This window comes from Ovis aries, chromosome 20, assembly GCF_016772045.2.
Source record: "Ovis aries strain OAR_USU_Benz2616 breed Rambouillet chromosome 20, ARS-UI_Ramb_v3.0, whole genome shotgun sequence".
NCBI lineage: Eukaryota > Metazoa > Chordata > Mammalia > Artiodactyla > Bovidae > Ovis > Ovis aries.
The window spans coordinates 12739152-12754269 of record NC_056073.1 but is presented as its reverse complement, the minus strand read 5'-3'; the positions used below and the strand labels follow the sequence as shown (position 1 = coordinate 12754269).

General features: G+C 38.9%; 1 protein-coding gene across 1 annotated transcript in view; it reads right to left on the bottom strand.

The window, feature by feature from the left end:
* Positions 1-15118, bottom strand: part of DNAH8 (dynein axonemal heavy chain 8) — a 339200-nt gene that overhangs the window by 152271 nt on the left and 171811 nt on the right. Inside the window, exons 54-57 of the mRNA XM_060403159.1 lie at positions 11935-12077; positions 11035-11169; positions 10190-10312; positions 2315-2528 (exon numbers count right to left, since the gene is read on the bottom strand). Of these exons, the coding sequence (XP_060259142.1) occupies positions 2315-2528; positions 10190-10312; positions 11035-11169; positions 11935-12077 (615 nt within the window). The remainder of the gene's footprint in view (positions 1-2314; positions 2529-10189; positions 10313-11034; positions 11170-11934; positions 12078-15118) is intronic.

Sequence of the window (15118 nt, the reverse complement as noted above, 5' to 3'; positions counted from 1 at the left end):
GAGTGGGTTGCCATGCCCCCCTCCAAGGGATCTTCCTAACCCAGGGATCGAACCTGAATCTCCTGCATTGGAAGGTGGGTTCTTTACCACTAATGCCACTTGGAAGCCCCAGAGAGCAGGATCAGCACCACATAACTGGGCAATTATTTCACTTCTCTGAGCCTGCTTCTAGTGTGTTTCTGTATCTCATTTTCAATATTAACCATATCAAAGACTGTACAAAATAGTTTAACAAGTAAGCAAACACTCACATACAGACCACTAGACTTGGGGGTGCCCCGGCACATCAGAAGTCTCTTTAGGCCAATCCCTCTTCCCTCCAGAGGCAGCCCACTGCTTTGACTTTGTGAGAATCAGCAACTCGCTTTCCCCAAAACAGCTCTGCCACTTATTTTCTTGAACTTCAACCCCTTTCTTTTACCTTTAATTTTTGAAATTCAATTTAATGGAATTATGTTATAGGCTCCTCTGTGACTTGCTTTTTCCCCTTAATGTTGTTGCATGTAGCTGAGTTTGCTCACATTCACAGCTGCAGAGCACAACATGTATGCCCACACCACAATGTATTTATCTGACTTCACTGTTGATACACATTTGGGTTACTACACGGTTTTTGCTGTCATGAACACTATTCTATGAACCTTCTTGTGTAAGTCTTCTGGCGTACATGTGTAAAATCAACTACAGACGGATTAAGGACTCAAATATGGAAGACAAATGTAACATTTGGAAGGAAACATAGGCAAATATCTATATGACCTCTAGGTAGGAAAGGACTTCTCACATGAGATTCCGAAAGCATCACCATAAAGGAAGAAACTGATGAACTGGCATATTCTTGGAAGTGGAACGGCGGTGGGTGTGCACACATTCTACGGCCAGTAATAACGTCCAGTCATTATCAAGAGCTTGTGGCAATGTATACTCCCACCAGCAGGGGGGAGTCTCACTTGCTTCACATTTTCACCGATGCCTGATATTTTGGTCAGAATTCTTCATTTTTGCAAATCTAGTGATTATAAACGGCTTTCTCCTGGTGTTTTAAACGTTCATATTTCCAATGTGTACCATTTGCTTATTGGTCATTTTGTTTTCTTAAAGTGCCTGACTTTTGGTCCATATTTATATTAGGATGTTTGCTTTTTATCTGACTGAGGCATAGAAATTTTCAAAGTATTCAGATTACTAAGTCTTTTGCTTTGTTACATGTTGAAATTTTTTTCTTCCATTTTGGGACTTGTCTTTATTTTATTAATACTCTTAATGTTGCTTTTTGAATGAACAAAAACTCTTCATTTTAGTCAAATTTATCATTTTCTTCCTTTATGGTCTATGCTTTCTGAGTCTCATTTGAGTTCTTTCCTACCCAGAGATCATTCAGATATTTTCCAATATTTTTTCCAAATGTTTTACAGCTTTACCTTCTATATTTAAATCTTCAAAACTTCTCTATTGACTGTAATGCTTGGTGTGAGGTAGGGGTCCAATTTCCATTATTTTCACAGAAGAATTACTAAATATTCCAGCCCCATTTACTGAAAATTTTCTTTTCTCACCTATAGTACTTGCTATGTCAAGCAACTAATGACCACATATGCATGGGTCAGTCTCTCTTATACGTCTTCATGTATGTAATTGTTATGGAATAGTTTGTGTGAGCCTAAATTTAGTGTCAAAATGTCATTTTCAAATTTTAAAAAAGTATGAGTTAGATTAATAACTACTGACCTGAAAAGATGTTCATTATACATTATCAAAGAAAATTTCAAGTTAAATAGGAAATGTATATCATATGATTTTGTTTTGGCAAAAACAATGACAAAACTCTGGTGCGTAGATGTCTTCTGTGTTTGTAAATGTTTAAAAGAATTATAATTATGTTTGAAAGAATTATGTTTAAAAGAACCATATACTTTAATAAAGAATGTAAGGGTATACTCCAAAGAATATATCATTTTCACTAACATAGCAATGTGCTACATTTGACTTGGTGTATTATATTGCTAATCCATGATCAATGTGCTATCATTCATTAGCTCAAATTTCTCTGATTAATCATGTCAAGAAAACCAAACACAAAGGTCTGCTTATCTCTAAAGCTAACCTTAAACAAGGCTATTTCTAAATATTCCTGAGTCTTACAACAGGCTATAAACATGATTCTTCTTAGTATTTAGTTCCTGGTATTTAGTTGTCCATTTCAGATACTTAATCCTACCTCACACTGAGACTTTTTATCTCTTAAGTAAGGTTTTGCATGGTTTATGTCCATTATATAATGCAATAAAAAATTAAACACCAAGAACTGTCATACCAAAAATTTTGTCTATTGAAGTGTTTGAAGGCAATGTGCAATTAAACACAGTAAATTGTCTTTTTAAACGTTGCGGAATATCGTTTCGACCACCTCCAGGATGGATCATTGCTGCTATGAGCTGTACATCAACGATAGTGGTGAAATCTCCAGGCTTATCCAAGCTGTACATTCCTTCCATTTCCATCATCTGTCGCACAATCTCATTAGTTATCTGGAATTTTAAACAGTAATATTTTAGCAACACACCGCTACCATTTTTTCTCCAAATTTCCTATAAAACAGTATAGATGAGATCATAAAAAAATGCTCACTCTTATCAATGAAGTGTTTGTGAATGTTGCCTTCAAGGCAATTTAACTTACATTGTACCACCCACGAACTCTAAACCATATGCCTGGTGCAAATCCAATGCACTCTTTACCACATTGATAAATCTAGATAAAGGAGTTAGAGAATATTTGGTACAATTACAAGAGTTCTCAAAGTTAAAAGTTTTACTACAGATATCTTTCACATTTCACATTCAACTTTTCAAAGTACCTCAAATCAGATTATGGGATACTTTTACTCCTAACTGTTCTGGTATTGGATTTTATGTCCTCAGCTTTCTTCTCTACAACCTATACCACTGCTAACATTCCCTCTGTATTGAGTTTTTTTCCTCTCTTAGTTCTAGAGGTTTGGTTCTTCCCAGGCTCATCTTGAGACCCTGGATCACTTTCCAAGACATTCTTCTCCACTCATCCCTGAACTGTAATCTTTATACAGGTTCCCATCCTTGGCTCTTCTCTATTTCTTTTCTGTTTCTATCTCAACTGCACATCCTAAAGAATCTCAACTCTATAACTCTAGCTTCAGATTCTCTTCCAAACTCCGCACTTGTACATCCAAATTCCTACTGGGCATCTCGGAACAGATGACGTACAAGCCCTTCAAATACAACACTCTTTCACTTAACATTTAATGAATGGCTACTCTGTGTCTGACCCTGTTGAAATATAGACAAAAATCCCCGTCTTCATGAAACATACCTTCTTGTGGTGGAGACAAAACATACATGCACACACCTGTATGTATGCATGAATATATATCTATATAGCTATGTTATAAGCCCTTTAGAGAAAATGAGCAGAGAAAGGAAACAGGCAGTGCTCATGGTGCAGCTGAACGTGGAAGCAGGAAAGGCTTCATCTCACAAGACATAGAACCAAAAACTCGTAGGAAGTGAGAAAGCTAACCATTCAGATATCTAGGGGTAAGGCATTCCAGGCAGAGGAAACAGCAGATGAAGAGGCTCTGAGTAAATGTTACATTCCGTGTGTATAAGAATCAGTAAATGTGGCTGGAGGAGATACATGGGAAGATGAGATCAGAGTAGGGTCTTTGGATCACAGGGAGGATTTTGGCGTTTATATGCTACCTGTCTCATGGGAGAATTTTGAGCAGAGGAGTGTGTCAGAATCTGACATGTGTTTTAATTGGTTACTGATAGGCAGATAGCTTGAGAGGCGCAAGGGAAATGGGGAGACAATGAGGAGATGTGTGTTATAATCAAGAAGAGAGATGGCAGCTTGCACCAGGCTTTAGCAATGGAGTGATGAGTAGTGGTCAAGACTTCCGTATAGTTTGAAGACAGGCTGAATGTGAAGCTGCTATATCTTGAGATGGAGAAGACTATTGTAGGAGCAGGTTTGGGGAGTAACGGGAATTTCATTTTGGACATGTTAAGTTGGACATCCAACTAGATATTCCTGATTGGATTTTTTAAAAATCTGAATTCAGGAGTTCTTCATCTTTTAGATAACTAAATACGCTTCCCTCTCTCCTCACCTTATAGGAACTGGTGAAAGGCTTATCTGACCAGGATCTCTGCTGAATGGGAGGGGAAAAGGGAAAGAAAAAGAACAACAAAGTCTCCCTGGGAGGTTGCAGCCTCAGAGCGACACTAGCTCAGACTTGCACCATGAGTGTGCATAGCCTAAATGGGCCAGAGACGTTCAAATATTAACCTTTCTTTGAGGTGATCCCGGCTGAATAAGCATTTAAGAATCTGACAGAAGAAAACGCAAAACCTGTCCAGTTGAGGGCACATTCATCTGAAGCTTTAAGAAACAGCCACAGGTAATTTCTCAAGGGCAATGACTTTGGAAGCAGTCAAAGAGGCAGAAAACAAGACACTTTGAACATAAATAAGAGCTACTGAAACACAAGAGAACAGAAACAGACGCTATAGACTTCAGATGGTGATATTAACAGACACAGGCTTCAAAGCAACTGTGCTCAACGTGTTGAAAGAAATAGGCAATGCTTTGAAAATGGATGCAAGGAGTAAAAACTGTAAAAAGTGATAACATATTTGAAAGAAAAAAGAACCAGACAGCAACTGAAATTAAAACTTGGTGGATGAATCTGACAGCAGAGTGGACAAAGCGGAGAAGAACATCAGTGAGATGGATGGTAGAAGAGGAGAAATTATCTAGACGATAAGTATTGGGCAGAGAAAAGGTTAAGATGTACAGAAAAGAAGTACAGAAACATAGAGGGCAAAGGAGAAAATCTAATACACACTGGGAGTGTGATAAGAGGGGAAAGTAAGTGAGGCAGAGGCAATATTTGCAGAGAGAAGAATAAAAATGTTCTAGAAGTGATAAAAGAGACAAATCCACAGATTGGTGAGTTCCAATAAATCCCAAGCAAATAAACACAAATAAATCTACACCAAGGAACATCATTCAAAAAAGAAAAAAAATTATAGGAAAGTAAGGTGGCAAGAGAAAAAAGGCAGACCTACTTCAGAGGTACCGTGATTAAGTGGTAGTTGACATCTCAACAGCAACAAGGAAAACAGAAGGCAGAAATCATATATTTAAAGTGATGAAAGAAAATAACTGCCAATCTCGAAAATAAAGACTTTCGTAGGCAAAAAAAAAAAAAAAAAAAAAAAAAACCTCCAAAAACAAACAAAACAAAAGTTTGTCATTAAAAGATTTTCTCCTAAGGAAGTTCTAAAAGTAGAAGAAACATGATATCAGATGGGAGGCCCAGGAATAAAAATGAATAAAGAGTGAAAAAAGCGGTAATGAAATGAGTAAGGCAAACAAAGAGTGAATATAAAAATCAGTAGGGCTTCCCTGGCGGCTCAGCAGTAAAGAATCTGCCAATGGAGGAGACATGGGTTTGATCCCTGGTCCAGGAAGATGACACGTGCTGTGGAAAAACTAAGCCCGTGCACCACAACTACTGAGCCTGTGTCCTAGAATCCAGGAGCTGCAACTACTGAGCCCACATGGTGCAGCCATGGACGCCTGCCTGCCCTAGAGCCTGTGCCCCGCGACAAGAGAAGCCATTGCAACGAGAAGCCCACGTACCATAGCTAGAAAGTAGCCCCTGCTCATCACGGAGAAGGCGATGGCACCCCACTCCAGTAGTCTTGCCTAGAAAATCCCATAGATGGAGGAGCCTGGTGGGCTGCAGTCTATGGGGTCGCAAAGAGTCGGACACGACTAAGAGTCTTCACTTTCACTTTTCACTTGCATGCATTGGAGAGGGAAATGGCAACCCACTCCAGTGTTCTTGCCTGGAGAATCCCAGGGGCAGGGGAGCCTGGTGAGCTGCCGTCTATGGGGTCACACAGAGTCGGACACGACTAAAGCAACTTAGCAGCAGCAGCAGCAGCAGCTCATCACAGCTAGAGAAAAGCACTTGCAGCAATGAAGACCCAACACAGCCAAAAGTAAATAAATAATAAGCATTTTTTTACATCTTAAAAAAGGAACAGTAAAAATAATGTCTCATGAGAGCTTGCTTTGAAAATAGAGATACAGATAGTCAAAAAACAAATGATAAGATGCTCAACATCACCAATTATTAGGGGAAATGAATCAAAACTACAATGAGGTATCATCTTACACGGGTCAGAATGGCCATCATCAAAAAATCTATAAACAACAAATGGTGGAGAGAGTGTGGAGAAAAGGGAACACTCTTAAACTGTTGGTGGGAATATAAAGAGGTACAGCCACTATGGAGAACAGTATGGAAGTTCCTTAAAAAGTCAAAAATAGAACTACCACATGATCCAACAATCCCACCCCTGGGCATCTATCTGGAGAAAACCATAACTCAAAAAGATACATGTAGCCCAGTGTTCACTGCAGCACTACTTACAATAGCCAGGACATGGAAGTGACCTAAATGTCCATTGACAGAGGAATGGATAAAGATATGGAACACATATACAATGGGATATTACTCAGTCACAAAAGGAACAAAATAATGCCATTTGCAGAAACATGGATAGATGTAGAGACTGTCCAACTAAGCAAGCCAGACAGAAAAAGACAAATGTGACGATATCGCTTATATGTGGAATCTAAAAAATATATACACATGAACTTATTCACAAAACAGAAACAGAGTCATAGATGTAGAAAACCAGCTTATGGTTACCAGAAGGGAAATGTGGGGAGGGGAGGGATAAACTGGGAGACTGGGATTAACATACACACACTAACACAAATATAATCGATAATAAGGACTTACTGTATAGCACAGGAAACCCCACACAGTACTCTGTAATGACCTATGTGGGATAAGGATCTACAAAAGAGTGGATCTATGTATAACTGATTCACTTTGCTGAACGCCTGAACTAACACAGCCTTGCAAATCAACTACACTCCTATAAAAATAAAACTGGCATTACACAATATAATGGCTAACAATACAATTTATGGTAACACAAATTGAGATATAGACTTAAAATACAAGTCAACAATAAAAGGATAAATCAGAAGAAAGATAAAGGAAAGGAAAGTGTTCAAAGGTCACTGGATATACAAAATGGGAAAGAAGGGCTAGATTTTCTTTATTTCAGATTATGTATGCAGGATGTACTGTCAAGGGTAACCACTAAAACACAGAAATTGACTGCAGTAAACGGATAGTAAAGAAAACAAAAGGGAACAAAAATCAATGTGTTCTCCGTGGAATAGGAAGAAGACTGCGGGACTTCTGTGATCAGCTGAGGGCAAGGAAACGAAGGTGTCCAAGGTCTGAGAAAAAGACAGGAGCCTAAAAGTAAATGCCAGGACCGGAACAGACAGGATAAAGACACACAACATGAAACGTGCGGTGCCATTGCTGGGCAGCACCAAGAGCTTAGCAGAGGTCCATAAACATGATTTAAAGTGAAACCAATATCGTGTGTGTTTCTCCAGCTAAGTATAACTGCAAAGGTGCAGGTAGGCAGTGAGCAAAAAGGTTTAATGAGAATTTAACATGGTTAAGGCTTTCACAGATGAGTAGAGGGTTTATGCTCCCGTGATTATAACGATAGATCATGGAATTATAGCTGGGGGAAGGAAGAAAGTGAGGAAATGAGAAGAAATGAAGGAGAGTTTGATGACGGTAGGAACAGTGGTTGACGGCTCCATCTGGTCGATGTTTGATGGCTCCATCAGCAGTGGTTGATGCCCAGCCGTGGGATTTCTGGATCATACGGTAGTTCTATTTTTAGTTTTTAAAGGACCCTCCATACCACTCTCCATAATGGCTGTACCTCTTTACACTCCCACCAAAAGTGTAAGAATGTTCCCTTTTCTCCACACCCTTTCCACCATTTACTGTTTGTAGATTTTTTTTTTTTTTTGGATGATGGCCATCTGTAGTAGAGGAAATGATCTATAGAGTGTGGACATAGTGATCAGAGAATAAAAGGCTTGAAATTGAGATAATGAAGGGATGACAGTTATTGATAATGACAAGGTGTAGGGTATGACTGCATCAACCAGTGATTCAGACAGAGTGGAAGACATGATTATAGGCGAGTCCAGGTCAAGGAACTAAGAGGCCAAGATAAAGGCTGGCATCACTGAGAATTATGACAAGCAGGACTGGCTTTGTAATTTGTGGGGCCCAGGTCAAAATGAAAATGCAGTGTCTCTGTTCAAAAATCATTATTAGGAATTTCAAGACAATCAGAGCAGAGCATTAAACTATGTGCAAGGTCCTCTGACGTGCGAGTCTCTGTGCTATGACATATTGTACACACTATGAAAATGACCCTGGAGCCTGGGGCAGCCCTGGACAGAGAGTACCAGTGATTCAGGGACTGAAATCTTCAGCGAGGGGTTGTGGGGGTTGGAGGGCGACACAGCATCAAGGGAACCGAGGACCTCTCCCTCACATCCAGGTGAGAAGTATGCAGGGAAAGCAGCATCCTCGGTTTCCCATTGGAGCAAAATGGTGAGGAAAAGCTCAGAGGAGAAGCTGAATTTTCAGGGAATTTTGCAATGCAGGAGATTTGTGTTCCATTCCTAGGTCAGGAAGATCCCCCGGAGGAAGAAATGGCAACTCACTCTAGTATTCTTGCCTGGGAGATCCCATGGACAGAGGAGCTTGGCAGGCTACAGTCCATGGGGTCACAGCTGATCGACTGACACTTTCACTTTTCACTTTGTGGATGAACCATGACCTCTGAGGGCTCACAGAGGGTTTTCAGGAGGAGAGAATGTAGGAGATGGGGTCAGAGAAGGGCCAAGCAGAACTGATGGGAATTAGTCTCAGGCTGAGCATGGATGGACCTGGGAGTCCTGATCTCCTGGTGACATCAAAGGTGCACCTGATGTTGGTGGAAGGGATGTGAGCAGTCCTGTGGGCTCCAGTGGGTGTTGCTGAAAAGGCAGTGGACAGCAGTGGGGAGAGGCATTGGGGATCCCACCAGGAACATGCTGAACCCAGGCAGTAGCATCTGTGAGGGCTTCTAAGCAAAGTGAATCTGGGGTTGATAGACGATCACAAATAGGTCAGTGGTGTATAAAAGAGCTATCTCTCTTTTTTAGTGTTTTCTAATTGAAAAGCAGAGACATTACTTTGCCAACAAAGGTCTGTCTAGTCAAGGCTATGGTTTTTCCAGTGGTCATGTATGGATGTGAGAGTTGGACTGTGAAGAAGGCTGAGCGCCGAAGAATTGATGCTTTTGAACTGTGGTGTTGGAGAAGACTCTTTGAGAGTCCCTTGGACTGCAAGGAGATCCAACCAGTCCATTCTGGAAGAGATCAGCCCTGGGATTTCTTTGGAAGGAATGATGCTGAAGCTGAAGCTCCAGTACTTTGGCCACCTCATGCAAAGAGTTGTCTCATTGGAAAGGACTCTGATGCTGGGAGGGATTGGGGGCAGGAGGAGAAGGGGACGACAGAGGATAAGATGGCTGGATGGCATCACTAACTCGATGGATGTGAGTCTGAGTGAACTCCAGGAGTTGGTAATGGACAGGGAGGCCTGGCGTGCTGCGATTCATGGGTTTGCAAAGAGTCGGACACGACTGAGCGACTGAACTGAACTGAACTGAAACATCACATACTCCTGGAAAAGAGTATGTAGAGTGAGAAATAAGAGAACAAAGATAAAACCCTGGGGAAAAGAAGAGAGAAGCCAGAAAATACACTGAAATCAAGCAGCCAAAGAGACAGAAGGGAACATGGGGAGAAGCATACAGGGATTTCAAGAAAGGAGAATGTCACCTATTACCAAGAGGTCGAAAAAGACTGAGAATTATTACTAGGCTTAATCAAGAGATGGTTATTGATCTCTTTATATATAACCAAGTCAAAGTGAAAGTGCCACTCGTATCATCTGACTCTTTGCAACCCTGTGGACTGCAGACCACCAGACTCCTCTGTCCATGGAATTCTCCAGGCAAGAATACTGGGACATGTTGCCATTTCCTCCTCCAGGGGATCTTCCCGACTCAGGGATGGAACCTGGGTCTCCTGCACTGCAGGCAGATTCTTTACCATCTGAGCCACCAGCCCATACATATAACCAAGAATACCGGTTGAATATCACCTACATGAGATATTTTAGTCATACCTGATCTCCCCATTCATTAATCACGGGCATATTAATGTCATCAATAAATACAGTCATCTTTCTGCCTCCAGGTGGCCCATATGTGCTTCCCATCCGCTTGTCCACATAACTTTCAATTGTTCTCTAGAGAAAAGGAAACGGTCTGTTTCATGCATTACACTTCAATCCATTTCTAAAAATGATGAGCATGCTTTTCAGAGTAGAATATAGCTGACTTATTTATTTAATGGGTGATATTATTATTCAAATAAATACTGTGAACTTTAAAAAATAAGTTGTTGGACTGTTTATCATTAATTTATATCAAACGACACTCCAGTGTTCAGCTTCAGCTTCACTTTTGGCCAAAACATGCTATTTGAATGTGGCTTCCTATTTAACTTAGGAAGGTTAAATAGCTGAATGGCAACTGCAATACTGATTCTTTCAAGATACGTCTACAGTCATATTCATGGCTTCCAAGTCCTTGGATTCAACCAACTTCCATCAAAAGTATTCGGGGTGGGGGGGGCGGGGGGAATTCCAGCAAGTTTCAAAAAGCAAAACTTGAATTTGTCTCACAATGGAAACTATTCACATAGCATTTATAATCATTTACATAGAATTATCATGTATTAGGTATTATAAATAATCTAGGGATTATTTCAGAGTATATGGGAGGATATCTGAGGTTATATGCAAACACTACCCACTGTATGCAATTGAGTACTCCCAGGAGTCTTGGCATTAATCCTCCATGGATACCTAGGGACAACTATATATATCAATGTTTTATTTGCATATACATGTATCGACTACTTAATATATTTAATAAGTTAATGACTACTGCAACCGATAGATTTTACCTGAAACATCATTGGTTCTGTGGCAGATGAAAAGTTTAGACTTTTGGCTAACTGTACTTCTGGGTCATATTTTTTCAAATAGGCCTTAATCATTACAGTTTTTGCAGTTCCTTGCTCCCCTGTGAGTAAAACAGCCTGCAATGGTAGGATAATCACGTTAAAAGGTGTGATAAAATGTTTAGTTTTAAACATATTATGGTTCTAGTAGCCATTCTTTCATTCTATAAATTAACAGTAGGTTTTAGTTACTTTTAAGAATTAAACCTACATCAAAATAAATGCTAGCTGAATTAAAGACATAAATGTAAAATGCATGCTGGAAGAAAATGTACTGGAAGAAAACGTGGGTGAGTGGTCACGTGACCAGGGGAGGGACTTTCCTTAGCAAGCTGAAAATCAGCAGAGTTCAAGCGTATTTTGGGAACCGGAGTTCATTTGCCAAACAGGTTTCTTTGAAATGACACTACCCCCAGCCCTTCGTACTTTACTTCCTCCACTTGTGCTTGTAAAAAGAGTTGTATTTCTTACATGGTTTGCAATGATCTAAGAAAGAGAAAACACAGGCCACTAGCCCCACATATCAAAGGGATGATTTTAGTGAGTCCAGACTCGTATCTTTCCATACATGGAAAGTGCTAAATTCCTTAACTTGAGATACCTGGGTTTTTGTTAGTTTGTTTTCATTAACAAACATCATTTCATGATGTTCCGACTACCTGATCTTTGGTTACAAAAATTTCTATATATCCTGACTTCCCCCCTCAAACTTTGGCTCATCAGAACACTATCTGAGATGCTGTGTCCTGGACTTGAAGTCTGAAGAATGTCCACCAAATAAAACATAACTCTCAGCTTTTAGATTGTGCATTTTTTTTCAGTCAACAAAACTATCAAACTTACTTTATGCTGTTTTGCAATGGTGTCTATCAAAAAATTTGTTCTAACATTGTCAACATTTGGAACCAAAATTGATGAATATTCTGGAATACTGTCAGTTGGATAATAATAAGGCTGAAGTTTCTTATTCCAATGCTCCCAATCACCTATACAATAATTAAACTGGATCTTAATAAAACTGCATTCTTCAAAAGTTATCTCAGAATACAAAAATATAAGTGCTACAATCAACAGAAATAAACATTTAAAACATCCTCATAAAACATGTTAACCTATCTGCTTAGCTAATGTACGTGGCACCTGATAATTTAAATTTGTTTTGCCTCTTTACAAAATCACATTTAACTTATTAATTATTTATCTGGAGAGCTCTGACCTAAAATGGAATTACAACCAATGATATGTTTAGTATCTAGTAAGAAAGCCACATTAACTAAAAGGATGCGAAAGACCAAAACAGGGATAATAGATTACCAGACTTAGGATGTTTATCATGAGAAATGGAAAAAATAAACCTGGCCCTAAAACTAGGTAACAGAATGCCCAGATTCATGACTTATAGTCACTATCACTAGCTTCCCTAGCAGCTCAGACTGTGAATTTGCCTGCAATACAGGAGACCCGGTTCCATCCCTGGGTTGGGAAGATGCCCTGGGTAAGAATGGCTACCCACTCTAGTATTCTTGCCTGGAAGATCCCATGGACAGAGAAGCAGAGTTGTACATAACTGAGCGACTAACACAACAACATTATTGTTATAATAAGTATTATAAGTACATTTCATCAATTCTAAGAAAAGTATCTTATTTACATTTAGCATCTCTGGACTGCAGCGTTCAATCTATGGTGTCAGCATCGCTGCCAGTCATGCAAACTTGGCCAGAGATGTTTGTATTGTGGTCATTTAAACGAATGACCCTCATTGTTGATTGCATTCTTGAATTTAACTGCCATTTTAAAGATCTTCCAAAAGAACTGCGATTCAGAAATTTACCTGAAAAGTAACTGTGTACATCGAATGCACGGAAAGGGAGAAGAAGAGTACACATTTGATAGCAGCAAAGCAAATATTCATCATTGGAGGAACAGCCTTGATCTCAGCTTTCCTTGCAAATTCTGGAGTCCTGCGGTCTGTGTATGTTTAAGCTTTAAGTTTAGTGGCTAAAGGGTTTCCATAGTGGGTGCATCTTGTGCACCACTGTGTAGTTAGCAAAGTGGGCACACTGCTGGATGTGAGAGCTGCACTTGTTCCACATTCTTGAGTCTTCTCCAACACCACAGTTCAAAAGCATCAATTCTTTGGCGCTCAGCTTTCTTCACAGTCCAACTCTCACATCCATACATGACCACAGGAAAAATCATAGCCTTGACTAGACAGACCTTTGTTGGCAAAGTAATGTCTCTGCTTTTGAATATACTGTCTAGGTTGGTCATAACTTTCCTTTCAAGGAGTAAGCGTCTTTTAATTTCATGGCTGCACTTACCATCTGCAGTGATTTTGAAGCCCCCCAAAATAGTCAGCCACTGTTTCCACTGTTTCCCCATCTATTTGCCATGAAGTGATGGGACTGGATGCCCTGATCTTTGTTTTCTGAATGTTGAGCTTTAAGCCAACTTTTTCACTCTCGTCTTTCACTTTCATCAAGAGGCTCTTTTGAAATGATACCCCATTGCAATTTTAATTTGCATTTCCCTGATGACCAATCATGTTGAATATCTCTTCATATTCTTTGTTTCACCATTCATAAATCTTTGGTACAGCATCTATTTAAAGTTATTGCCCATTAAAAAAATTTAGATTGGCTGTCTACTTGTTATTATTGAATTGCAAGAGTTCTCTATGTATTCTGGATAAAATTCTTTTATCAGATAAATGTTTCTCAAATATTTGTTTCCATTCTGTGGCCAAAATGGTTCATTTTATTTTCATAGGAACTTTTAAAGAGGTGTTAACTTTAGTGAAATCATGACATAGTGTTCCACCTTTGTTTTTTAAAAATTGATTTGGTTATTCTTTGCATTTCCATCAAAGTTTATAATTCATTTATAAATTTCAACCAAAAAATAGCCTATTGAGATTTTTCACTTGATTACACTAAGTCTATAGATCAGTTCAGGGAAAGTAACATCTTAACAATACCGTATTTTCTGATTTGTAAACTGGATTTATCTTTCTATTTATTCAAGACTTCTTTAATTTCTCTCAGCAGTTTTATAGTTTTCAGTATACAAATTTTATACATATTTCATTAAATTTATCCCTATATATTTCATTTTTTGGATGCTATTTTGAATTCTATATTAAAATTTCAGTTTCCAATTTGTTGTGAGCATACAGAAATACAAATTATTATTATATACTGTTCTTTCATTCTGTGACCTTGCTAAACTCATTATGCTAGTTCTAACATTTTGGAGGGAGGTTATAATATCTGCAAGTAAAGAGAAATTTACTTGGTTTTTCCCAATTTGTAGATATTTCATTTGTGTGTTTGTTTGTATTTATTTATTCACTGCCTTTTTGCACTGGCTAAAACATCGGGTACAATGCTGAACAGAAGTGGTGAGAAAGGATATTCTTGTTTCTGAACCTGGGAAGTATTCAGTCTTTCACCATTAAGTATTTGTTCAGTTACTAAGTCACGTCTGATTCTGTGTGACTCCATGGACTGCAGCACACCATTCAGTATAATTTAGCTCTTTTGAAGATATTCTTTATCATAATGATGACGTTTCTAATTCTAGTATCCTGAGAATTTTGCCATAGTTTTATCATAGAAAAATTGATAGCATCCTTCTACCATAGAAGAATGTTAAAATTTTGTCAAATGTACTTTCTGCATCTATTTAGATGACATATAAATTGCTTGGTTTTTAGTATGTCAATATAGTGAATTCCACTGACTGGTTTTTAAATGTTAATCCACTCTTCCACTCCTAGAATAAACGCCCAGCATCTACACTGTCAAATGTACTTTCATTAACATAGTTTCTAACAATCACTCCTTATTTTAACATCTTTAGGGTCTGTAGTAATGTTTCCTCTCTCTACCTGGCTCATGTAATCTACATCTTCTCTTTTTTCCCCCTAATATCTCTGGTAAGAGATTGACCAATTTTACCGCTCTTTCCAAAGAACCATCTTTGGATTGGCTCTAGATCGCAAGAGAATTAACATCTAGATTTA